This window comes from Toxotes jaculatrix, chromosome 5 (assembly GCF_017976425.1).
Source record: "Toxotes jaculatrix isolate fToxJac2 chromosome 5, fToxJac2.pri, whole genome shotgun sequence".
In the NCBI taxonomy this organism is placed as follows: Eukaryota; Metazoa; Chordata; class Actinopteri; family Toxotidae; genus Toxotes; species Toxotes jaculatrix.
The window spans coordinates 6,780,611-6,806,262 of NC_054398.1; the positions used below are offsets into that span (position 1 = coordinate 6,780,611).

At 40.4% G+C, this 25,652-nt stretch overlaps 1 protein-coding gene across 2 annotated transcripts in view; it reads left to right on the forward strand.

Annotated features, from left to right (window-relative positions):
* The window catches only part of cdh13 (cadherin 13, H-cadherin (heart)), a 305,886-nt gene that overhangs the window by 137,032 nt on the left and 143,202 nt on the right, over positions 1–25,652 (forward strand). For both annotated transcript variants that reach the window (XM_041038356.1, XM_041038357.1), the window contains exon 7: positions 22,790–22,934. In XM_041038356.1, the coding sequence (XP_040894290.1) occupies positions 22,790–22,934 (145 nt within the window). The remainder of the gene's footprint in view (positions 1–22,789; positions 22,935–25,652) is intronic.

Below are 25,652 nucleotides of genomic sequence, written 5' to 3' on the forward strand. Positions count from 1 at the left end.
CGGTTATTGTGTTTCTGTCTGTGTTCTGTTCTCTCCTCTCTGTCCACCTGGGCACCTCTCTCTTTCTCTGATTATTTGACACATTTATTGTTTTCCTTGTCAGCGCTGGTGTTCATGTAATTCCCATTTTGTTCACAGACTATTACCTTTTCAACTCAAGTCAAGTTATTCTTGAGAATCTGCAGTTCAAACTAAATTTACTTTCATCTGTCTCTTATAGTTTCAGCATATGTTCAGTATACTGGCAAATGAAAAAACAACAGTTAGAGCTTGGTTTGTGAAAGAGCACTTTGATTTTGCAGGCCGACTGTACGTACTGGCAGTGTTATTTGGGAAAGGATGGACTTAGTATTTTGTCAAGGCTGAGTTGATGCTATCAGAAGTTGGTGGTTTCCTCTATGATAAAAGAACATTAGAGCCTGTTTGAGGTGCCTGCTGGGTTTGGTGCCCTCGGGGTTGTCTGCCTGATGGAAGCATTTCCCCGTAGAACAGAAAGGAAGAGAGGGGCAGAGAAAATCTACTTTTTAAGTCAGTCACTTGATCTTATCCTGTTTTTTCCGAAACCAGACGTGAGCGAGGGTGTTCAGCTGGGTGCAAGCTGTTGATAAGCTAACTAGCTTTTTGTAAAACTCAGAAATAATTCACTCTATAAATACCAACAGATGTGAGAGGAGAGCAGGCAGGAGAGGAACAGAAAGGGACGCTGAGAGAAGCAAACACACAAACACGTATTCACCAAATTTCTTTTGTCTCTCACTGCTCTGGTATCTGTGCTGACTATTACATGCCTGGTGTAACCAGAGCATTAGCTTTCAGTGGTTGCTGTCTGATTCATGTTGTTCACAAGCACCTGTGACACCCAGTAACTGAACATCCCTGTATCCCATGAATAATTGGTTAACAGAAACAAAGGTCTGCTAGAAAAACAAATATAACAAGGCATCAGCTGCAGCCCTGCGCTATGAATATACAGTATTTCAGAAGATCTCGTAATAGCACTGTTTCATACCGTCATGCCCATTGTTGAAACCACACTGTGCCCATAGCACTGTGAAGATCAGGTTTTTACAAAGGCATTGGAAAGCAAATATAAAAGGAGCAACATGTTTACAGGCTACATCAGCCTTTGCAATAGTTCAGTAAGCCAGGTGTGATTGAAGAGTATGAGCAAAACATGAACTTTCATTAAACCAAAACCCGGTTACTGAAGTCAGTGTAGTCAATGAGAAGGGTGACCACCCAATAGCCATCATGCAGTCATGGTTTAGCAACCATGGGGGCTGTAGTCAGAGAAATTTAAAGAGTGGTGTCATGTTTTTTCTAGCTTCTTCAAAAGCACAAACAAAAAAGTCCCACATGCGCCTGTAGGGATCTAGAAAAGACAAAGACATTGATTTGTTTAGCATGTCCCTTGGGCTTGGAAGAACGTGGGGCTGTTAATCTAAAATGTCTTTGTCAACACTGAGATTGTTATGGACCACCCGGTATCTTGTTGGTTGGAGGTTCGAGAGGAATGCACAGAAGGAAATAACCTTCTTTATATTCCTAAGAGAGAGCTTTCTGAATTCATTTATTTCAACTAAGCTGTAAATTGTGTGCCTCTTTCAAGTACTTGCACTGTATTAATTTGAGACTTTAGGCAGATACTTTTTCCACTCTGTCAGCATTGCTACTATAATTTACAAAACAAAGATTACAGAGACACACACACACAGATAGCTACAGAAGCACACACACTTCCAAGGCATCTGCACTTATCTAATAGTTTGTGCTTATTTCCTCAAAGTGTTGTGACAGCTCAGTGAAATAAAGTTTTTGGGTCCTTGGTGGTTATAAGAGAAGTTGGTACATAGAACTCTAGAGAAGAAGAGAGAATGGGGAAAAGAGGACAGTGAAGACAAGAGAGGAGAAGAGAATGAGGATTTGGGGACCTTCCCCATAAAGATTTCACTGTGTTCAGAATGGAAAAATTTAGCTCAGCGCAGAGATATTTATTGACACAATGACTGAGCTGAATGAAGTTCGGCGACAAGGAGAGAGAAGACGAAGAGGAATGACAAAAATAGATATTTGAAGCTTCAAATTTAAAAATAATAATAATAAAAAAAACCTGCAGACAGACAGAAATGTAGAGGTACTAGTATCAGGGGTTTTTTTTTTTGTTTGTTTGTTTGTTTTGTTTTTGTTTTTTTAGTATTTAATATTATTATAAGATTTTAGATTGTCGCTGACTTATCATGATACCAGACACATTACATTACCAGACAATATTATCCAAACACAATTTCTATACACACACAGCTTGCAAGTCTATTGCAAGATAAGGGTGATTTATTAGAACAGCCTAGCTGCAGATTTTATTATTACCGAGTACATTACCTGTCCAAAAATAACTGATACAACTTTTAATCCCTTATCTTCCTTCACTTAGTTGTTTCTGCAGTGCTGAGGCTTCTGAACCCACATTCACCCTCATCTGTGACTGATTTGTCTCTCTCCCGTTTGGCTCCTTTGTTGTCTCAGATAGACAATTCTCTCTTTTTCCTTCTACATGGAGCACAATGTTGGAGTCTGCTATTTATTTAATTAGCTATTTAAAAAATGGCTCTCCTGTACTTGCATTTTGCTGTTGATTTCAACATGTGACAGCGCAACAGAGAACATGTCATTTGTCGTGTGGCAGACTCAGAAAGAGAGGCAGACACAGCTACAAGTCAGAGCTACGAGACTCAGTAAATTCAACTTGTCTCAGTATCTAACCACACTGCACTACACAAATGACTTGAAATAACATTAAGTTGCCTTAAAATATGCTATGGATTTCAGCTTTAACCGCACCAAATGCATTTGACTTGATTATGTATCTGACTGCCAACCCCAGAATCGAAATTGGAGCAAGACTGCTTTCCAAAAACCCTCTCTGAGTGATTTTGCCTTCATAGTCTGATAATAAAAGCTCTGAGAATTAATTGAAGGCTTCAGTCAATGGCTAAATAATTCCATCGTAGTGGAAAAAAAAAAAAAAAACGAAACCAGTCTAATATGCCATTGTTACAATGGCCTTGAGAGAATTAGCTTTTAACATCAATTATGCCATTCATCGTGTCTGGGCCATCACTAATGATCATCATTATTTTTAACCTGATAGTAGTAATCCCTGAAGGCAAGCTGCTATGTCTGTGCACAAACTGTACAACGTGCATGTACGCTTGCACACACACATGCACACAGTGGCTTCAAGTTCTCGCAGTACTTTCCTTTCCCTCTTCCTTATCCGTTTCCCAAACAGGCCTGCACAGTATCTCCTCTTATCATAAGGAGATTGTAAGGTTGTGGCCCAGTCTTGACTCAAAACATGGGTCGCCAATGCAAATTCACCTTTTTATCAATGGTCCAGCACAGTGTGCAGAATGAAGACGATATCGCTTTTATAGTGCCCAGTGGTCCTGGCAGGCTGTCCCAGTCACATTCATTAAGGGTGTCTCTTTTCCCACTGTAGCTAATGGCTTGTGTGGGGAGGAAACATAAAATATTCAGAGGTAGATTAAAATCATCATTAGTCTAAAGCCATTTTATAGGCAAAGTGAAACAGAGAGCTCAGGTTCTTTCACTATTACATGACAGAGCTTTTTTTTTTAACATGTTAAATGTATCTATTGAAGCTGTTAATCAATATTTTTATATTAACATTACTTCACATGACTACTTGCATGTAAAAGGGGTCACTCATAATAATGAACTCATATATATGTGTATTTTTTTTTTTTTTATCAGACTCTGCTGCCTCTCAGATCTGTGAAGCCTTTTAGCATTTTATAAATCACTGGTTTGGTTTTCCAGCTCAGGACTGATCTTTTGGTTTATTTTCATCATTCTCATTAGCCTGGCTGTCAGCCGCAGCATGCTGCTGTTTTCATCGAGGAAGCTCTATAAATCCACTCTATGATACCTGCCCAGCACCAAATGGTAAACAGGCAGAGTTAGATACCAAAGAGTTAGCCAAAATAGTGGAGTATTTAGCAGGTAAGGAGCCAGGTATTTTCCTCAGTAGTTGGTAGAGGCCAAATACGGAGTTAAAAGGAGAATTAATTCAGAACTTACATTTATCATGTCAGCAGGAGTATGAATGACAGTGTTGCTCTGTCTGCTGGATGTATATAACTGTTTGCTAAACAAGTCCGGCATAACAACTTTATGACACAATACAGACAACTGTGTTTACAGTTTTTTGTTTTTTGCTACTCCCAAGTGGTCAAAAAATCTGCTATTTTTCTATTGTACGTCACTGATCTACAGAAATGTATGTGTGCAGTGTCGATTTCAGGCACATTTTTTAACAATTTCACTGACTTCTCACTCTGAGACACAAACATGTAAGATAAATCTCCAGTCCGCAATGTTTTTTGAGGTAATATTTGAAGACTAATATTAGTAAATGTCAAGTTCAGTATCCATCAAGAGACATGACAGAACACTATCCTGTTCCCTCTGGTGGCACTTGTTTAGGACACACCGTGGATGATGCTTTGGATATAGATTACATCTTTAGTCTGGCTCCTCAGGGTTATATGTCAATCTCATGCCTTTGTGGTCGGCTGCTGGTAAATACAGACCCTCTGGTCGTCCTGTGCTTAAGACTCCATGCCTTGCCTACCTACCTCTATGTTTGAGGTGTGTATTCCTTAACTGTCTTCGTCACACCAACACATCAGTGTTCTGTTGTACATACAACAGAGGTTGTATCGAACGGCCTTTCCACTTCCCTCCACTCCCTTCTTCCCTTCTCCTACCTATTTTATGGTATGATGATGATTGATTGCTATTGGCAGAGAAATGCTCCACCCTCCCCCCACAAGGTCATAGTATATCAAAAATAATATCAGTACCGGCTTTGAAGAAATTAAATCGATAAAGTTGACTGGCTTGGTATCTAAATGCAGTGGTCGGAGTTTTGGAGGCTCAGCTTGAAATATATGGACGCAGACACTGTGGCAATGGAAAAGCACAAACTAAACAGAACTTAGGAAAGACATTTAAGGAAAGTGCGGGCTAACTTCAGCGTAACAACGGCAAGGGGTCAACCCAAGACAGATGGAAACTGGGAATTCTAAGTAGGCTATTACAGCAACCACAGAACCAAGCACGGCAAGCAAACAAACATACCCCTGACAAAATAAACATTTGCTGTGGAAGAACAAACAGACACAGTGATCAGCTGGGCCACATGTTCACAAGGATTTAATGTCAAACATTATTTTCTTATTAAGCTCAATTAGGGTGAAAATGAATGTTAATGAGATGGAAAATGGAGAGGAAGGGAGAGGGGCGCCAGGCTTATAGCTGCAGTTATGACAAGCTTGGGTCGGGTCGAGAGTGGCAGGGAAGAACTCTAATTGGCTTAGAACAGAGGAAGGATGGAGGGTGAAGCGATAAATAACAGCCTTGTTTACACAGGTACAGAGATGACCCTCAGTAATGCAGGTCATCGCAACAATAAGTGTGGTGAGTCCTTTGTACGTGCCTACCTTGGAGATGGTGAAATTTGAAGGTGGACAAAAAGCATACAGCTACAAACAGTGCAGTGGGCATTATTTTCAGGTTAAGGTTTTTTTTTGTGTTTCTTTGTGATTTCCACGTACAGAAAGCTCTTGTCTGTCTGACAAATCAGTCATACTTCAACCTTCAGTGAGTCTGTGGTCTTGGACTAATTCATCAGGATGACTAACTGTGATGTTGTGCTTTAGTTTGAAATAAGAAAACAAGACAGACCTTTAAATTTCTTTGAGAGGCTGAAAATGAAAGACTAAACTTCGGATAGGTGTTTGTGGTGAGGTTTCTTTGGGCTGTGCGCCTCAGCCTGTGCCTTGCAGAAAGTGGTATCCTCCCTTGTGATGTCCTTTGACAGCAGATCTAAAAGGCACCATATTCTGCTCCCTATATTCTGTCTGTCAAGCCACAGTACACAGTGACAAAGGGAGGGCTTACTAAAAACACATCTGGACCTATCTCAGCTCTAGAAAGGCCAAGCTTTGAATTGACAGCTGTTTTGAAATTTAGATTTTGAAATATCTCGGCTTTCAAAAAGTGTGCAAAGCGGCCCCTTCAAAACAGTTTTGTTAGGTTGTCAAAATGTATAAATACAGCAAAACATTTTTTACCTACATTTACCTATTTTTGACAGAGTAGACATCAAACTCTGGCATCCTCTGACAGATCTCTCCTATGGAAATTACTCTGACTATGGCTTCTGGCTCTTTTTATACCGACATCAGTTTTATTTATTTATTATTTTTGTAGTTTTTATTTTGTTGAAAGCAACTTTAGGTTATAAGGATTTTACTGATATTGGAGGCCAGTTTCACTTTATTAGAATGAATGGTTAAGTAATGTTCAAACTGGTGTGAAAATTACATCAATCACCACCTTTTGCCTTGATTTTTTTTCCTGCAGTTTTTACATGTTGCCTTGTTTTTCAGCTCACTTCTTCGTAGGCTTCACGTCTGAAATGTTGCCACATTGGTGCAGTTTTTATTTTCTTTGAGACTAAGTCCGCCATGTCTCTGCTCATCGTTACGCCAAGACACACATGAACCTTCTAGTAAACAGACCTACCTGTCCCCCTTCCCTGTCCTGAAATTTGATTTGACCTTTGTGTTTCCAGCCCCAGATTGGCAGTAAATTGCTCACAACTCATCAGACATCAGTGGCGCCGTTAGTCCGTTAATAAACCAACAAAATCTTATGTTAATCGCGTTGTCATATTGGTTACTACTAATACAAGACGAGATGGATTTAGCACCGCAACGCCATCAGCATATGTTGCTGTTTTAGGCTACTTTTTAATTTCCCTCAACCTGTCATAATGATAAATGTCGGTTCAGCCAGTTTACATAAAGTCAGGCCGGTTTGAGCTTGCACACCGGGTGGGACCGGCAAAACTGACTCTGTAATTCAGCAGGGAAATGGTGTAAACAGATAATAAGTACACCAATAGAAATACTTGGTCATAGTGACAGCTGCTGGCTGCCGGTCATGCCGCAGCATTTTGAATGATGTAGTCATCTCTGGACATATATACAAGATTCTGTTCAAAAATACACAAATAATAATTTCATGAATAATATTTGACCAAATGGATTCATTTTCTTTTCTTGTCTTTGGCAGAAAGTAAACATCCACAGAACCTCTGTATTAGTCCATAGAGAAATACTTTTGCTCCTCTAACATCAGTTACTTAATATCTTCACAGAAAATTGTTTACTTTTCATTTCTCTTTCAGCCAACATTTAATCAATGTAGGCAAACTTTTAGCAATATAGTAAATACTCATACTAAATCAGTTGTCCCTACCCCTGCCTGGTACCAGGCCCAGCAGATGCAGCTTCAGGCTCAGCAGTCGTGTCTCCCCATCTCCAGACTAATGAATGTGAATTTATTTTAATTGCGGAGTTTAATGTATATTCAAAGTTAAATTTATTTTGTTTTTCATTAATGTTAAGCAAATTTTCAATTCAAGAATTTTATCATTGAAATTACATTTACACTTTAAAAGATGATCTTTAGCAGTCCAACACCAAACAGTGAATTCCTCTGTATGCAGCCTGTGGTATGCATGTCTGTGTGATGTGACCCCTTCACATCATGCAGAAAACCATCAGTCATTCATGTGCATTGGAAATGACTGCTTCACCACTAACATGCTACTACACATGAGGTTATATATTGGAAGGGCAATAAAGGATATCTTGACACTGGTCTTCTCCTCAGCCCCTAAATTCCCTGGAACTTCTGTTTACACGTCCTCTAAAAATAACATATACTATGTACTAATCCCCTTTTTACACGCAGTGCACATATAGTACAAAGATGCTAGTTAAAGCAATCCAGGGCAGGTTCTCTCCTATACTGTATTAAAATTCCTAACAGTGTAAGCATTAAATTGCTTTAGGCTTTTCATTTTTGCAGACATGCCAAACACATAATTCTCACTATTTGCTAATTTAGTGAGTTTGCAGTATTTGATCCTTATACCTTGCAGCACAAGGCACAGATCTCATGGATGCCTACACGGTTTTGTTGTTTAATCAAATTTTACAGTCGCTGCTCTGCCTTTCTATCTGTCCTTTTGGCTTATACCTGCTCCGCTGTGGCTGTTTTTTCTTCTGATGCGGTGTCAGAGAGAGCGGATTTCTGATTAATCTGTCATGTTGCTGAGGTGGAAGAACTGTGACTGGGTGAAAGCCCAAACATTTGACCCTTCTAGTGGTTACATACTGCACTGTGTTTATTTGTTTGGGTGTGTATGTTTGTGTGTACACCAACATTTGAATGTGTATCTCTGTACTCATTACTACCTATCTCTAGGTATATGTCCCTGGATATTCTTGCTCATCTTTGTAAATACTCATGCCCTTTTGTATGTATTTTATAGCCCACAGTGCTTAACCTTACAGTCAAGCCCAAGTGGAAGCGAACCGTCTTCCATATCAGGCTAAACCTGTGTCCGGAGCAGTGAGCATTATCTGTCGTCGTCTCTGTGAAGAAGGAGGATTTTGTCGATTGTTGATTGGTTCATAAACAACATTAACATTTATGTAGTAAACTACCTAACTATAAAAAGAGAGAGATAAAGAGATTAAGAGGGAGAGAGCAAGAGGGAGGCAGCATGTGAATGGATCGGCGAGAAAGCGTGAACACGTGTGAAGAGAAAAATAAACTTCAATGGAAACGTGAACTTATTTAAGACTTATTTTATATGATGCATATTTGAGGTTCAAACGGATACATAACCTGACAGCCAATCAGAAACAATTTTCTGTAACCACAATATAGAGAACGTGTATATCTGAGTTCACCCGTTATCCTTCTGTGTAGTGTTTTGTAACGTCTCTGAAGGGCTTGGCGTCCAAAATTACTGCTAGTAGCGTGGGCCATACTAACTAAATTAACACAGATTTTCTGTTTCCTAACAAAACTGCCACATGTAATAAATAAATTGGATGGCAGTGTGCCACTATAAGAAAGAGAAAAGACTGCATTAAGAGAACCAGAGAAGGAAGAACAGAGAACCATAAGGAAGTGAGGGAGATCAAGATGAGATAGTAGAAGAGTAGGTTTTAATAAAAAGAATAAAAAAAAAAGAAAAAAGTAAAGAGTTTTATTCATAGAAATAAAGGGTATGTATTGCATGTGCTGCACTATAATGTTCACATATACATCCTACACACCTCAACAGACAGACACTATTGTTTCATATGGCAATCTAATGCTTTTGTCATTTACAGTAGGTGTAACTTTATGAGCCCGGGGCCTGAGACAGGTGAAGCCTGTTGTCCAAATCCCACTCCTGTTTTCTGCTTGGCTGGACTGTAATTTCCTGGGCTTTGGAGAGCAGGATACGCTGCCCTGCACACAGGAAAACAGGCCTGATGTGCACTTAGTCCCTGTATGTGGGCAAGAGATAAAGGACACACACACACTTACACACACGTACACACACCATCAACACCACCACCACCACCTACTACCTGAGCAAAAATATCCTCCAGCCTCCATAATAGCTGTTACCTTTAAGACATATAACCACAATACTTTATTGCCACAATGTCACAAGCCATTGCACTTTACTGATAAAGCCTGTGGTCTATAATTTGTCATTTCACATGCATAATTGTTGACTTAACTACCTTTCCAATACTCTCTTCCCATGTCACAGACACAGAAAACAGTATGTACTTCTACATCTATCACATGGTTTCTCAGACAGCTGCTTAGTTTATTCTTTTTCGAAACCTCAAACCTCAAATGAAATGAATGACAAGAAACTTCCTTTGAAGCTCTGTTTGCCGTGCAGTTCAAAGAGATTTTCCTAAAAGTTTTAAACATTTTTTTCCTGTTTTAAAAACCTTCCTTCAGGTCAGGATCATTCGACTCTGAGGGGTTGTGTCACTATCCTGCTGTCCTTTGAGAAACCCCCTTAAAACCCCAGCAGACATACTGCTGTGCCCCTACTCCCAGATAACCTGATTAAACAGTGAGTGCCCTGTTGCTCAGCCTCAGGCATTACCGCTGCTAATTCAGCCTGTCCACCGCCCGCTGAGGCACATGGCACAACCCCTAATGCACTCTGCCTTTGTACCAGGGCAGCTCCACTTTCAGATGTAGAGACTGGAAACAGAAACATCCCCCAGTATTATCTGCTAAAATGGCTGACATTGACCACAAAGGACGGGAAATGGACTGAAATGGGTCACTAGATCATTTGAATTTATCCTGAGGGAGGTACAAAAGTAAATACAGTAAAAAGACACGGAGTCATTGCTGAGAATGATAGACCATCTAAAAATGAAAACATTTATTATTTACTCATCCCTAGGTCAGCTGAAAGTCACGTTCAAGTAAGTTGCATGCAAAGTTTTTGTTTTAATCTTTCTTAAAAATGACCAACCTTTCATAGTCCAGTATACTACAACATTCTGCATAGAGAGATTTGTTTTGACAGTGGAGAGTAGCCTTTTACACACTGTAGACCAAACAATTGTGATATATATTAGTGTATAAATTTGGAACGTCCCAAATCCCAATCCAAATTCTTTAATACTGGTCATTGCAAGGCCAATCTCATACTTATATTTACTTAAATGACACATCTTCCAAGTGCACACTCAACCTGAAAAAACTGAAGTTAAATCATATTGAAGTAATTTTTTGTTCCAGAACACAGTAAAAAAAATAATTACAAAGCAGCAGAGGGAATGCAATGTGCCAGTGTATCTGGCACATTAAAGTAACAGCTCCAGACAACCAAATCTGAAAAGTTATTTTTCATAAGCTACTTAATCCAAATACCAAAGGACCTGGTTCAAAACAATGAAGTTCCTAAACTTAAATTGTTGATTTGATATGAATGAAAGTTTACATTGAAGAATGAGGCTCTTGAAACTGATTTGAAGCAATCAGCTGGCTTGTTTTACAACAGAAGACTGACCTGCTTGTTGGAGTTGTTGGACCTACAAAATCACTCATGGATGAACAGTTGTGTTACAGAGACCAGTTTATTTCCTCACAAAAGGATCTCTGGCTGAGTACAGGCTCCTCTTGAAGAGAGCACACAAACCTGAGAACAGAGCATTTTTATTTTGGCCTGCCGTCAAGTTACTCACGGAGCTAATGTTAAGCGGTGACAAGTGATAAGATCTGCTGCCAGTGAACATGTAAATGGGAACAGCTTCATTGGGAATTCAGCTGCATCAAAACTTACATTAAATTGCATTTAAACATTAAACTTACTGTATATTTGAGCACAGAGCGTTGGAAAAAAGCACATAGATAAAGAACTGAAACACTAGGTTGAATGTAAATACAACGTAATGCCATCGTAAATATGCCTTTAGCATATCACTTCGTCTAGCGACGTTTAGTGACTTTTTGATCAGCTTTAGCTACTTTCTATTGAAAGCAGTTGCTTACAGCAGTCCATCAAGAGTTTTCAACGACATCCTCAGTTTCACTCATTGACCATACATGGTCCAGCCTCATTCGAAACCAAACCCAAGTTGTTTTTGTGACTAAACCAAACCAAACCAAGCCTTAACCAGACAAACTTAATTTGTTGTTTAATTTGGAGGGACTGTTTTGTAGAATTCTCTTTCCTAATATGAGAGAAAAGAGATAAAAGGCTCATTATTATCAGAGGTTAGTGAATTTCCTGCTCGCATGTATGAAATGTGCGCTCTGTAGAGCTCCAGCTTTTGTAAATGAGAGCAGCTTTGCAACACTAGCAGGCTGAAGAGTAAAGTACAGTAAAGAAAGAATCAGAATTTAAGGAGGTTTAAACTTAATGATTTTACATTCAGTCCTTTAATTTGAAAAGCATCACATTTTGACGGCCATATAATGTTCACTGTAACACAGCAGATTATTGTCATTATGTTGTAAATGATGACACTGCACAACATGTTAAGCTGATATATAATTTCACTTGATGTCACAGAACCACCTCTTTGCCCCTCCCCTTCCCTCGTGCCATAGTTGGACTGGGCATAGGGTACATTTGGACAAATCCCGGTGAACCAACAAAAAATCCATAAAGTTTTTACCGACCCTTTCTGTGTACCTGTCATTCGGGCTGTGCATGAGAGTACGCCGCATGTGTGTCCTGGTACTGGACTCACTGGCCAATCACAACCAAGTTTTAACACTCACCCTCACACTGAGCCAATGTTAGTTTGAATAAATCTAACCTCTTCACGGCGCAGTTGGTGACATGTTGTCAAACCTGCATTGATTGGGGAATAATGTTTCCCACACAGGTTTACCTTGCAATCTGATTATGTAACCTGTAAGTTGTTTTCTTTGGTTATTGTTGTACTGACAACCACAATTTCACACTCGGTCTTGCCCAGTCAGAGAGACAGGGAAGATGTAGTGATACCAGGAGTGGGAGGATGAGCTAGGAGAGGCTGAAGAATGCGAGGGAGAGCAGGTAGAGCATCAATAGCTGAGCTTGTGGAAAGAGTGAAGGAACGTCGCAGAGAGAGGAAGACTGCAACCCAGGTTTATAGCCAACTTCTTCATCCTCTCATGTTGGACTGAGGGCAGTCTGGATGCTACAGTGACTCACTACCAACTCTTCAAGTACAAAATCGTATTACAAGACAGACTGGGCTCGCTGGTTAGCATGCTAACTTCAGTAGAGATCTCTGCAACACAAAAACAGCAGAAACATAACATCAAAACCATTGTTTCTTCACATTCTGTGGATAATCTTAGTTGATTTTTGAACGTTTTATGCTAAAATACTTACACACTGCCCCTTTAAAGAGAAATATGAAGTACTTCTACAGTAATTGCACACAGCAGTACTTCTTAGAGGCATATAAATCGCAGCCTTAAACACGCCTCCTGTAAGGACGAATATGAAACATTATAAGTGGTGGAGACAGTAACAGACAGATGAGCCCAGTATTCCACCAGCCCTCCAAACAGTACCTTTAGTGCCAGACAAAAGGAGATTGAATTATACCTTTGGAGAGGAGGGGGGCTATTTTGTACCATGATACACCAGGGAGAGCCTTTGTGACTCTTTCAGCGCCTTTCAGAAGCAGGATTATTTTTTATCTTTCCAGACGGCCAGCTGAATGAAAGATCTTTTCTATCATTTTCTATCTTCTCTATACTTTTAACTCCCTCACTCTTTTTCACCTTCCATCTTTCGTTCAATCTCTCTCCCACCCCAAAGACCATCTATTTATAGCTTCTTTGACATTCCAAGGGCCTCTTTTCTTTTGATGTAATGAGGAACATTTGAGATCACTGACTCTGGGATAAGAGACAGAAAAAGAAATCCACACATAACACAATCCAATATTCTGAGAGCAGTTGTGTTTCCTGAAGAGCACAGTAACGGTTTTTTAATAATTTACCATTTATGAGATGTTCACGCTGCCAACGAGTAATAATAAGGGTTTTAAAATCTCTAGCACTGGCTTTATAAGTACAAATTAGACCACCAAGGCTTACACACTTCCATTTGAAGATTTGGGCCTGGTTGCTCAAACATGGATTACATGCAGAGCTATGCAGAGAGTTAATTGTCATTTAAAATCTCCATTAATGTAAAGTTTAGGGTGCAGGGTACGCGTTATTCCAGCCTGTAGAGTACATCTTATTGGGATCATATCAGACTACATTAGACGAATGTGACTGTAATTATTTGGGGCATGGGGTGTGCCAAATCGAAAGAAATTACATACTGAGCCAAACATCCTGTTCCAAACTATTTGTAACAAATGCATGTACCAACACACCCCTAACTTAGATTTAGTTGTGACCTAGCTTTAGCCTACGCATTAATGTACATGTGCAACAATTTGGGAGACACCGTTTTGTTTGCACTTGAAAAATTGTATAATGTATTTTCGTCTATAGCTGTGGCACCTCATTGTGTGCATGTTATGGAAAATAGAGACAATAGAAATGTTCATTCCTGCTGTGCTCGTACAGTAAGGATTTATTACCCAGGCTATGATTATATATGGAAAAATTCTAAGAAGGGTAAGCATTTTAACATTCAAAAGGCACAGCTGTGTTTTTAGTTATGTCTGGATCCTCATATGCTCAGAATGACAGTCCTGACATGTTTAGCAGGTACGATGTTGACTACATTTCTGACCTAAGTGAAATATGTTATTGTGCCAACATGTGTTCAATAACACAAGTACAGCTGAGGCTGATGGACATGCTATTACTTGTGCTGATGTTTGGCTTTAAGCCAAAGTTTTCAGCAATTTTAAACGTCAACCTGATGATGGCTCCAGATAACAAAAAAACTTCATCCTCTTGGCATCATTGAGATCTGTGTAAAATTTCAGGGCAGTTCATCCAGTAGTTGCTGAGATATTTCAGTTGGGATCAAAACCGTGGGAAAAAAATGTGTCAGAAAACCTAAATCTAATAATTCCGGGGTATGAAGAGTTTTTGGTTCAGCTGTTTTACCTTTGATGGAATAAAGTTGTCGTTTCACTTTGCAAAAAAAAAATAAAAAATGCTCTTCAGCAGAAAACTCTCACCCATTCCCAGTTGGTCTTCTCGTGTCTCTCAGCTGTGGCGAGAGCTTGAAACACACTTGGCAGCTGTGCCTCCTTCTTGACAGCCTGCTCCCATGGCTTAATTTCATTGGTATACATTTATTTGAGTTTTTGAAGTTAGATGCAGCAGATGTGCACAGGACCGGTGGATTAACATCATCTCCTCTCAGTCGGCGTCTCTAAGAGAAGCTGATGCCTCAAGGTATAAGCTTTGAGAGGAATAGAGGAAAACGTGAAATTCTTTTGGGAAAATGAGGGAGAAAAACATCCTTCTGTTGTTATCACACCTTAAGGTTCTATAAAAATATTTATGAAAATTGCAAAGAAGACTGAAAGGCTTTTCTTCATACAGGCTGTCGGTGTAACATAATAAAATGAGCGTACAATTAAGTTGTTTCTCTGTGAAGTCTATCTTTGTGTCTTAAAAACAATGAAAAGATATTGTTCTGAGAGACTTTGCTGAAACGCAGTGCCATTTCCAGTAGCATATACTGTTTTTCATGAACCCTTTGAGTTCTAATGGTTAGTGGCACTGCCATCTTTCCATTCTCCTCGCCATTATTAGGCTCTCAAGATTGACTGCTCAGATACTTTGATCCATCTGCCCCACCCTCCGGTCGCTGGGTTTCCAGCTATTCCAGACTGATCTGACCAATCAAACTCATTTTGCTGGTGCAGCACTGTAAAGCACATCAGCAAGTTTCGCAGTGATCAGATTATACCCCCCTCGCTGTGTCCGAGGGAGAGTTTAAGGGAGGGAAAGCTCTCCCTCCTGGGGACTGTCTGAACTGTGTCAGAGCAGGACCAGGGTTCTGCAGGGTGGAACGGAGCCTGCTGATAAAGGCTGAGCCACAGGAGTGTTTGGGAGGTGCTGGGTACCATTCACCTTGGAGCTACCGCAGAGCAGTTTCACTGGGATCTTAAGAAAATGGCAGGCAGGCAGAGCCCCTTTGAATTCACCTCCCCAGCAAAGGGAGGACTACTTGAATGGCACAGGAGGAGATGAATGCCGAGTGAATGTGAAATGAGGCGATGGCAGTGGAAGGCAACGGAGACACTTCCATATGCATGACTCGGCCCCTTTTCACCACTTCCCTTTTTTTATTCTTCCTATTCTTGTCCATGTTTAAGGCTGCGATAAAGCCTCCCCAGCTCAGCTACCTTTTTCCTCTACTTCTGCTACAATGAGCCAAGTGCCCCGATTGACTGGGGCTTCAGCTCACACCTCTGCCTATATCCAACCCCTGTAATCAACCTAGCTCCTCATCTGGGCACAAAGGCCTTTCAAAACTCAATGCCAGGAGGTATCCTTGGAGACAGAGGAGAGGTGACGACAGGAGAGGGAAAGAGAGGAACACAATATTCGGAATTTAAATTGAAACAAAACAAAGGACTTCAGAATTCAGTGTACTCTAATTCACTCTTAGTTACAGTTTCTGTGTCAGCATATATGTGTGTCTCTTGCAAATGGAGAGTGTTTACGTATCACTGATTCCTCTTGTCTGTGTTGAATAACGAGAGCTCTGAAGCCTTTTCATGCTCAAGAGCATCAAGCCACAGTCGTCTAACATCAAGGTTGTGTCAGTGTTTTAAAAAAGAAAAAAAAGGAAATAATGCATATGAGGTCTGGCACTATACAAGTAGATGGTACGTGTCAATGAGAAGCCATACATGGATGAAGAAATCATTTTATAGTAATAGGAAGATGAATAGAAGGTATTTATAGCGTGGCATCCTTTCAGAATAAATGAACCATGTTGCATTCATGGTAAATGATCATATTAAATTTTTAATGTAATTTATTATTGGAGCAATTAAAGGATAATTCTGGCATTTTTAAACCTGGGCTCTGTTTTCCCATCTTTCTGGGTCTAAATCATTAAGTGATAAAAATGTTTGAAATCGGTCCAATATTGAGCGAGAACGCTACAAACCGCAACTGTGAAACGGCTGCTCTGTAACCCTCAGGGATGTTTGGTCTGCTTCAAAGTATGTCCACTAAAAGTGGTTGTTTTTGCCACTGAGACTCAGATTGTTATTATAAGTGTCTGACAGCCTTATGGAAGGGATCACTACAGAGACCAGAGTTTATGTTTCACCTCTACCAGTTTCTGTTGTTGTTGTCCTTTTCAGTGCCCAAATTATTTGCGTAGGGGGGCAAGTTTTGTGATATATACAAAAGGATAAGTCACACCAAATCTTATCAGTAATAGTGCTAAAACAGTATCAGTAATAACTACCAGCAAGTTTCTCTCTGATATCTCTTAATGTAGGAGCAAGCTTGTTGATAGTTTATCCCTTAACTATGAATGTCAGCTACTGAACAGAATCAGATCCGTCATGAATCAATTGATAGTTTGCTCATCCTACTGCCATAGTGAGTGTTTCTGCCGTTATCATGCCATGCTGTCGTGGGTACCGATGCCAGGTCAGCAAAATAACTTTAGCGAATAACATAACCTTCACTCTGCCTGCAGAACGTCTGTAAGGTGCATTGTATGGAGAAGTGTGTTTTCATTCCTTTGTAGCATAACTAGGCACAACTTTGGCATGTCCCTGTGCCCTAAAGTGTGGTGCATCATTTTGGTGCCACAGTTTGCAGATACACAGACACGAACCATTGTTTGTTTTTGAAATAAAAGTTTTTTTCAGCCATTTAGATAACAGTAAGCTCCAATTTCTGTGCCTCAAGCCTGTAACGTTACTCTACTCTTCCCCAGGTGACTCTCTCCTAGTCACACTTACACTTTTCCTGCACCAACTCACTTCCTGCAAGATTTCATAACCAGGACTTCTTGAGCGAGACTTGACTGTTAGACACACATCTATTTCTGTAGAACTCCTATCCATAATGCTGTCAGACACTTAAAATAACAAACTAAGCCTGTCGGTGGCAAAAACAAGCACTTTCGGTGGACTTACTTTAATGAGGAGAAAGGCACCTTTCAATTACAATGCAGCCACTTCACAGTTGCCGGTTACAGAGTTCTCACGCAATTTTGGATTAATTCCCAAAAAATCTGTCCCTATTAATCATTTAGACCCAAAAAGATGGGAAAATGTGGCCTCAGTAGTATACATAAAATACCAGATTTATCCTTTAAATGAGGAACAAGTGCAGCCTTTATTTAGAAAGAAGGTTGGGCTTAAAACAAACTGAGACCTCTCACCCATGGAGAAGTGTCAGGGTCTCAGTGTGAGAGCTAAAATAACTCTGCTTAACCTTCCGCGACACAGTCTCAGGGACAAAAAAAAAAAAGAAAAGAAAATGAGAGGAAAGGGAAACTGCCGGAGAGAGATCGTTTACTGAGACCTGTAATGTTAACAGACAATATGACTTGTTGTCACAGACGTATACTGTGAAGGTGGGGCCAGGTCATCCAGCACACACAGAGGTAACGGTCACACAGTTTATCACCTCCACTGTGACTGACTGCTGCTGATCTGGCACGAGCGGGGCTCATCTTCTCCAATTCTCCCTGCCTTTAATAAGTAATTTTCCCTCCAAATGAAATCACTGCCCTTTCTTGCACACATAGATGCTAATTTTCAACTTGAGAAAATATTTCGCTATGATCCGTGATAGAGACAAAATAGCCTCCTCATTTTTGCTAACAGGCAAGTGATGAGCCGTGCGAGGGATGCAGTGCCTCGGGTCTGACTTATACTTCTCCCGCTAAGCCACACACACACACACACACACACGTGCACACACTGCCTGTGTCATCATGATAGGGTGCTATTTTGGAACGTAATGAGTGATTTTCTGTGCACATTGATGCAAAAAAGAGTCAATAACGTAGAATTAATGAAATTTAAAGCAGAGTATACATCCAAACAAGCAAGAAATATATTTATTTATTTATTTATTTTCATATTCATTAGAGACTTCTCCCTTATTTAGCTTTGATTGTTAGATTCTTAGGAGTCAGCAGTTCCCTGGAGGTAGGAGTGACTGATGATGGTGGTGTGTACGATATGTGCAGTATAACTTATATTGTGCTCACTATATGTTGGAGGCTGATTGGGTCTCAGAAGACCTTTTTTCTAATGCTCCCACATACTAATAGACAGTGCCCACATACTATATACTGAAAACCATATGCTGTGTTTCACCCTTTATATCTCTGTCATGCACAGACAAAATCATAAATCATATCTTTCATTATGCAAAGCTCTCTGAGTGTGGAGGCAGGGTGCATAGGTGAGGATTTGCACAAACATCCAGCTGCTGGGGAGCCGTGAGGATCCTTTCGTGCGCACGTACAGTAAGAGCTCTCGGAGAAGGCCCAGCACCTACAGTAGCAGTAGCAGCAGTGCCAGGATGTGTGTAGAGTAAGAACAGGTACGCTGCTTTTACCAAATTCTGTTTGATGAATATTTCCATTGTCCGTCTCAGGGCAACTGTTAAGTCAGACTCACTGTTTCACATAAAGCCTGCAGGGTGAGAAAAATGTTCTCTGTAAAAGATTATGGTTTTGAGACAAGGTATAAAAAAATCTATGATGGTCATTTATCACCACTTGGCATGCAGTACAGTACTTAGAGGCACAGTTTCAGCTTTTCTATTCTTTGTTTTTGGAGTCAGGATCCTTTAAGAGAAAGATAGAAAAGAGCTCTGTACCAATTCCAAAATTCATATTATTATGATACAGTGTGTACTACATATACATAGCATGCTATTTTTGCCTCTGGCAAATGAAATGTATGTACTTGATTATTTTAACAGGCCATAATTCAAGACGTGTGCGGGCAGACGTCAGTCAAACTTTGAAACTACTGCCAACGCAGTTGCAAAGTGGGAGTTATTTCACTCGACCCTGGTTCTGCAAATAAAAAGCTCCATTCACTGGCTACAACGACAATGTTAGATTATCGACAGCTGGAGCACTTCCAAGGCTTGGGTGGGCATGAAACTCCTCTGGTTGATTCATCAGCACAAACGTTTTCTGTGTTTTTAAAAAGATTGGCTGCAGCACTGATTCACACCTCCGTAGCGTTGACTGTTGAAGCATGTGGGAATTGTAGTATTTAGAACCATGTTGCTCAAAACAAGGTTGAAATAACTAAAAACGGAGGCCATGACCGAAACTTATAGCAATGTGACAACCGGAAGGCTCCTGTGTTTCCGTGTTGAGGTAAACTGAGGAAAAGAAGAAATCTGAAATAGGTCTTTAGAGTGAGGAACAATACTTCTTGAACCAGCGTCTTCTCCATTTTGCAACTCTACACTTAACAAAGAGCAATTTATTTTATTTATTTATTTTTTTGTGTGTGTGTTCCCGAGAATGTCCCGAAGCTGTCTCGCCACTATATGTAGTTTAGCTTTTCTTGTTGCAAATTGCTTCTCCCTTTCCTTGGTGCATTATATTACGCTACAAAAGATTCCATCAACACCACACTCAAAACTTAAGCTCTACTTTTACTCTGCATACTAATATCTCTGTGCATACTAAACGATTTCCGTTTTTCCTTTTTCTTTTTTTTTTTTTTTGGGTGTGAATACACTAACTGCTTAGAACCCAGTTTGAACATGTTTTGTATGTAGTATTGAAGTGGAGCACCGCTAAGGCATTTGCATGTTACACATAGCCTCTGTACGTCTCAAAGAGAGTCATGCAAATCAAGACTGTTTGTGGCTGTATTTGAAAGATCACACCATTTTCTGTGCTCTGAGACGATGCATGTTTGATTATGCATTCCCTCCATCTGCCAAACAGGTTATTGCAGTGTTGTTGGTGTGATCCTCCATTCAAATGATCTGACGCGAGGCACCTCACAGCTAATGTTCTCATTACAGCTCAGACATGCTGACAAGAAAAAGCTAGACTGTGTGTGTGCGTTAATGTGTGTGTGTGTGTTTGTGTTTGTGCGAGTGAGTGAAGTCATGCGTAGATTCGCTTGTTGGCATAGGAGAGTGATTCCTTAGCCATGCAGATCCCTGTACGCTTGTTTCAACCATACAGTATGCCTTTTAGTGTGTGTGAGCCTCTCTGTGTGTGTGTGTGTGTGTGTGTGTGTGTGACAGAGAGTGCTGTTCAGTGGATAGGATGAAAATACATGTTGGGTTGAGAACACCATTAGTTGAGAGTCAGCAGTTCTGTGAGATGGAGACAGAGGGGAACATGGTCTCTCTCATGAAAAGCCTCTTATGGTATATTCAAGGCAGAGAAAGAGAGAGAGAGAGAGAGAGAGAGAGAGAGAAGGAGGCTGAGATGATATATGAAACCATTAGGCTCCTAACACCTAAATACTTAGTTCAGCTGCACGTGTGCCTTTACTGCCATTACACTGTATATTCCAGGCTCCGAGGTGATAGGGATGAGAGACAGGAGGACAAAGGAAGAGGAAGAAAGAGGGGTGAGATGGGAGGGGGGGTGACCTGTGTGATGGAGAGGTTGCGTGATGTCATGCATTACTGATAGGAAGAGGAAAGGCTGGTAATCTGATGCTACAGATAACGGAAGAACCTCTCCGGCTCCCTCTCTCTTTTCGCTGATGAATCTCCACAGTCCTGCCCCAGTGCTAATAAAGGGAGTGAAGTGATGTCTTTAGGCACAGATTAAGATCGAAACTGAGGTAATGTCATTACATATGGCATCTTTATGGGATACAGATCGCTGACTTCATAGGGTGCAGCCTCTTCTGCAGATAGGATTTCTGGTAGCAGACATGCTCAGATTATATCAAAAATTAAATCTGTGACAGTCTCTGTGTGTCCGGTGGCTAACACTAGCACGTACTTTTGGTGTGTTAATTTTCCCAGTCTGTATCCAAATGCACTACATACAACACTCAAAAATCAATACCACTGTCTCTCTGAGACATCAGTTTCTATAATTAAACAAAGATAAAGCCAACCTATGGCCTCACCTATGGTTTGATTTTTAACAGTAATCAACCCAATTAATTTGACAGTGGTGCCTGCAGTAAGGCTGCTACTAGTATTTGTGAATACGGGTAGAAAATATGTGCTAGCAAGTGGAAAAAGAAGTGCAAAATAAATCAAGTACAGCTTCACAGAGCAGTTAACGTGGATGTATACTGTTGGTCTGCGCCATAAGTTGCTTAAGCACATTTTTCTGTAACACTGCTACAGCTGTCACAACATTATGTGCATAGACATCACATCCGTTCATACCACCGCAATTAATGTGAACTGCAAACCGCTGTTACTCACTGAAAACATTTTAATTTGTATTTTAAAATTAAAAAATAAAAATCCATTAATCAGCTCATCACTTCCACCAAAATGACATTTACACTTCTCACTGCTTAAGTCGATGCTCAAAAAGTCAAAAGAAGTAAAAAGAAATGTCAGTGTGGCAGAGTTCACTCAAACTGTGTGAGACAAATGAGTGTTGTGAGTTTCACATTTGAAGTGAAACTTAAAGTGAAGTTAGTTTACTTTCTTATTTCATAAATCATAATTACAGTAGAGTAGTGTGGTATTGATGGGTAAAAAAAAGCAGAGCAAGAGGTGGGCTGACTAAACAAGACAGGGTTGTCCCACTTTGGATTAGTAGCTGCTTGTTTGCTAAATGGATATTGTGCATATCTAAGCTGGCAAGGTCCCTTAGGTGAACCGGGGGGGATGACTAGCAATACTGCAGAGCAGGAAGAAGCAGAATGCATAAATATGCGATGTGGGCCAGTGGAGGATCCCTCGGTATAGAGGAGCTGATGAGGTGAAGGAGGAAGGGAGGAAGAGGAGAGGATGAGTAATCTGAACAGGCTCTATCTGTATTATCCGTATATCTGTAAGTGGCTGTAAAGGAATCTGGAGACTCATACATATGCAAAGACCTGGTTTAGTCGAGTTTAAGAGGAAGTAAGAAAGTGTTTTAGAAAATAAACAAACCAAATGTGGGGAGTTCTTACCAGATCATCACAATCACATTCTTTTCATTGTTGTAATCTGGAGCAGACGTCAACAAAGATAAAATAATTTGAACAGTTTTACTTCTCTGTCTTAAGACGAAAGTTGAAAATTAAGCTAGTCCATATGCACCTGTGTTTTGAATCCTGTCTTTTCATTAGGGGACTGGTGGGATGTCTTTTTAGCAGGATGCACAACAGCACTGAATTTAAACCAGCCACCTACAGTGTTACGAAGATCACCATAAATAAGAGTCACCCTCACACAGTCACTCATCGCCATTGTCAAAAAATAAACTCCTTTTATCTTTTCATCCACACAGCTGCAAGTATCAACCACGGACTTCGCTGGAAACCTTGTTGATGGACCCACCTTACTACTGATAACTGTCATCGACCAAAATGACAACCGGCCCATCTTCAAAGAGACACGTTACGCAGGAGAGGTGCTCGAGGGATCCCCTACAGGTTGGTGGCATTGTTATATTGAAGCACTCAGGGGACAACTGGGCTGTTATTAGATTTAGCTGGACAACAGTATCACGCACACTGTGTCAGGAATGTCTCAGTCAGAATGCCCTCTGATCTGATCTGAGGCGTGGTGAAGGTGTTTGGATGATATTTGTCAAATATGTTTATATGAGTCAAAAGCGCGTTGCACGTCTTAATAATAACATCACTCACAGTCCAACATCTTTAAGAGAGAATGAACTGCTACATGCAGGTTTGCATCACCTTGACTTCAGCAGACCTCATGGCCTACATTACATCTTAATGTATTTCAGACACCAGTTTTGTTGCTGGTCAACTTTTAATGGTGACTTTAGGCTTGAACAGCTTCCCTTGAGGACCCTTCTTATTGTAACGCTGTATATAATGACTATTATATTTAATGTATAGTTAAGCAAAACTTCAGCAGCAAAAACTTCAGTATATTTGGTGTGACCATCCATTGCCTTTTAAACCAGCTCCCCTTAGTACATTTGCACACATTTTTTCACAATACTTGGCAGGTAGGTTGTTCCGAGCATCTTGGAGAACTTACCACAGTTCTTCTGCGGATTTAGTCTCAGTGTCTTCTGTCTCTTTGTGTAATCCCAGACTGGCTCAGTGATGTTGAGATCAGGGCTCTGTGGGGGCCAGACCATCTGTTGCAGGACTCCTTGTTCTTCTTGTTGAATATCTTATAATTTCTGGCTGTATGTCTGGGGTTGCTGTCATGCTGCAGAAAGAATTTTTGACTGATCAGACGCCTCCCTGGTGGTATTACGTGATGGATACGAATATAAACATCTAAAGCGCTTAAAGATTTTACACCATTAATAAAACATAAAACAGGAGGTGAAAGCAACATGTAGACCACAACAGTGTATGTCAGGATGACTGTGTTGATGAAGTGGAGGGGATTGTCCAATAGCCGCCCGGTTGGCGATTCCTCCTGTCCACTTGTCAAAGTGTTCCTCCCGATGGTCAGCAACCATTATGGTGCTGAAATAGTGTACCAGCTTGGCTTGACGGGAGGGGAGAAATCCAGTTTGCCAACTGTCTAACAGGAAGTCAGGAAGAAATCTGCATGTCTGTGGAATACGATAAAACACAGCTCTACACAAATGCTAGACATTACCTTGATATCATCAGCCGTCTTTTTGCTTGTAAGGTATAACAACTTGCCGCACAGAGGATGAGTGGTAAGGAGAGGGTGTAATAGGTGTTACATGGCCAGGTATTTCCATTATTTTGTTCACCCTGTTTAACAGATATGCCTCTCTGTTTAATGCAATACAGTTCAACAGCACCACAAATTACTTCCTCCAATTCAATTCAATTCAATTCAGTTCAATTTTATTTATATAGCGCCTTCCACAATCAAAATTGTCTCAAAGCGCTTTACAGAGACCCAGAGCCTGACCCCAGAGCAAGCACTTAAGGCGACAGTGGCAAGAAAAAAACTCCCTTTTAACAGGAAGAAACCTTGAGCAGAACCGGGCTCACATGGGGGACCCTCCTGCCGATGGCCGGGCTGGGTGAAAGGAGGAAAAAGAGGATGGTAGGACAGCTGGGAATGGAGGAGAGAAGGAGAAGGACATGCAGCATATAGAACACAATACAAACAGGGTTGGCAATGGACAATGTTAGAGGGTCAGCATTCAGATTACAGTTAGTGAACAGTTAGTGGATAATGTGTGCTCAGCAGATTGCAGTTATGATAGGAGACAGAGCACAGAAGCAAAAAGCTGTCATAATTGGTCATAATTTACATTACAGTCTGCATAGAATATTAATCAATATTAATAATATTAATATGATCAGACAGTTGAATCAACACCTCTTTAAAATGATTTCAACAAAAACTGATCATCAAACTTCATAAAGGAGGAATTTTTGTAGGACTGTTGTATTAGACTGTATTAGTTTTAGCTCAGTGTACCTAATAAACTGACACCTGAGTGTATGTTGTGAATTGTTGACAGCTTTCAGCCTCTATGAAATACTGGGGCTACTCTGCTTTCCTTCCCATCCCATCTGAATGCTGACATCTCATGGTCAGGTGTTTCAAAAAAAAAGAATCATTTTGAGGAATGGCTGTCAGAGCCTTTGAGAGGACTCCTCACCTCTGGCTTCTACTGTAAATCTTCCCCTTCTCTCAGATGCCTTTGTCATTTTTGTCCCAGTAGTTTCCTTTTGTCTCTCTGAGCTTTTGTCATAGATATCACTGTTTCTTTTTGTCAGCAGACATTTCGTGTCCACACTGGGATGGAATATAAATAAATACTTTTTAAATGTACAGCATTTCTATTTAAGGAAGGTTTAACTTTTCTAACCTCATGCATCCTTTGCACTAGCTGATGGTGTGTTTGTTCGCGCGTGCATGTGTGTGTGTGGACCATGCAGCCTTTAAAGTAGGGAAAATGAAGAATCGAAAATATTGCTTTTTCGTTTTCTTGGATGTACAGCTGTGGTGTGAATGACTGCCGTCCACCATACGATGGTTATATATGACTTGATGCTTGGGTGAGAATTGTGGAGGCGGCCACATCCTGGACAAACTGTCTGTTGCTATGAACTGCCAGGTTCTATTTGGCTCTTATTGTTGAATGGTTTCCTACACTACTGAAAGGAAATGGATTTATGTCTCTGCACCTGCAACACATTAAACTCTGTTTCTTTAACGGCCAGGCTTTGTGG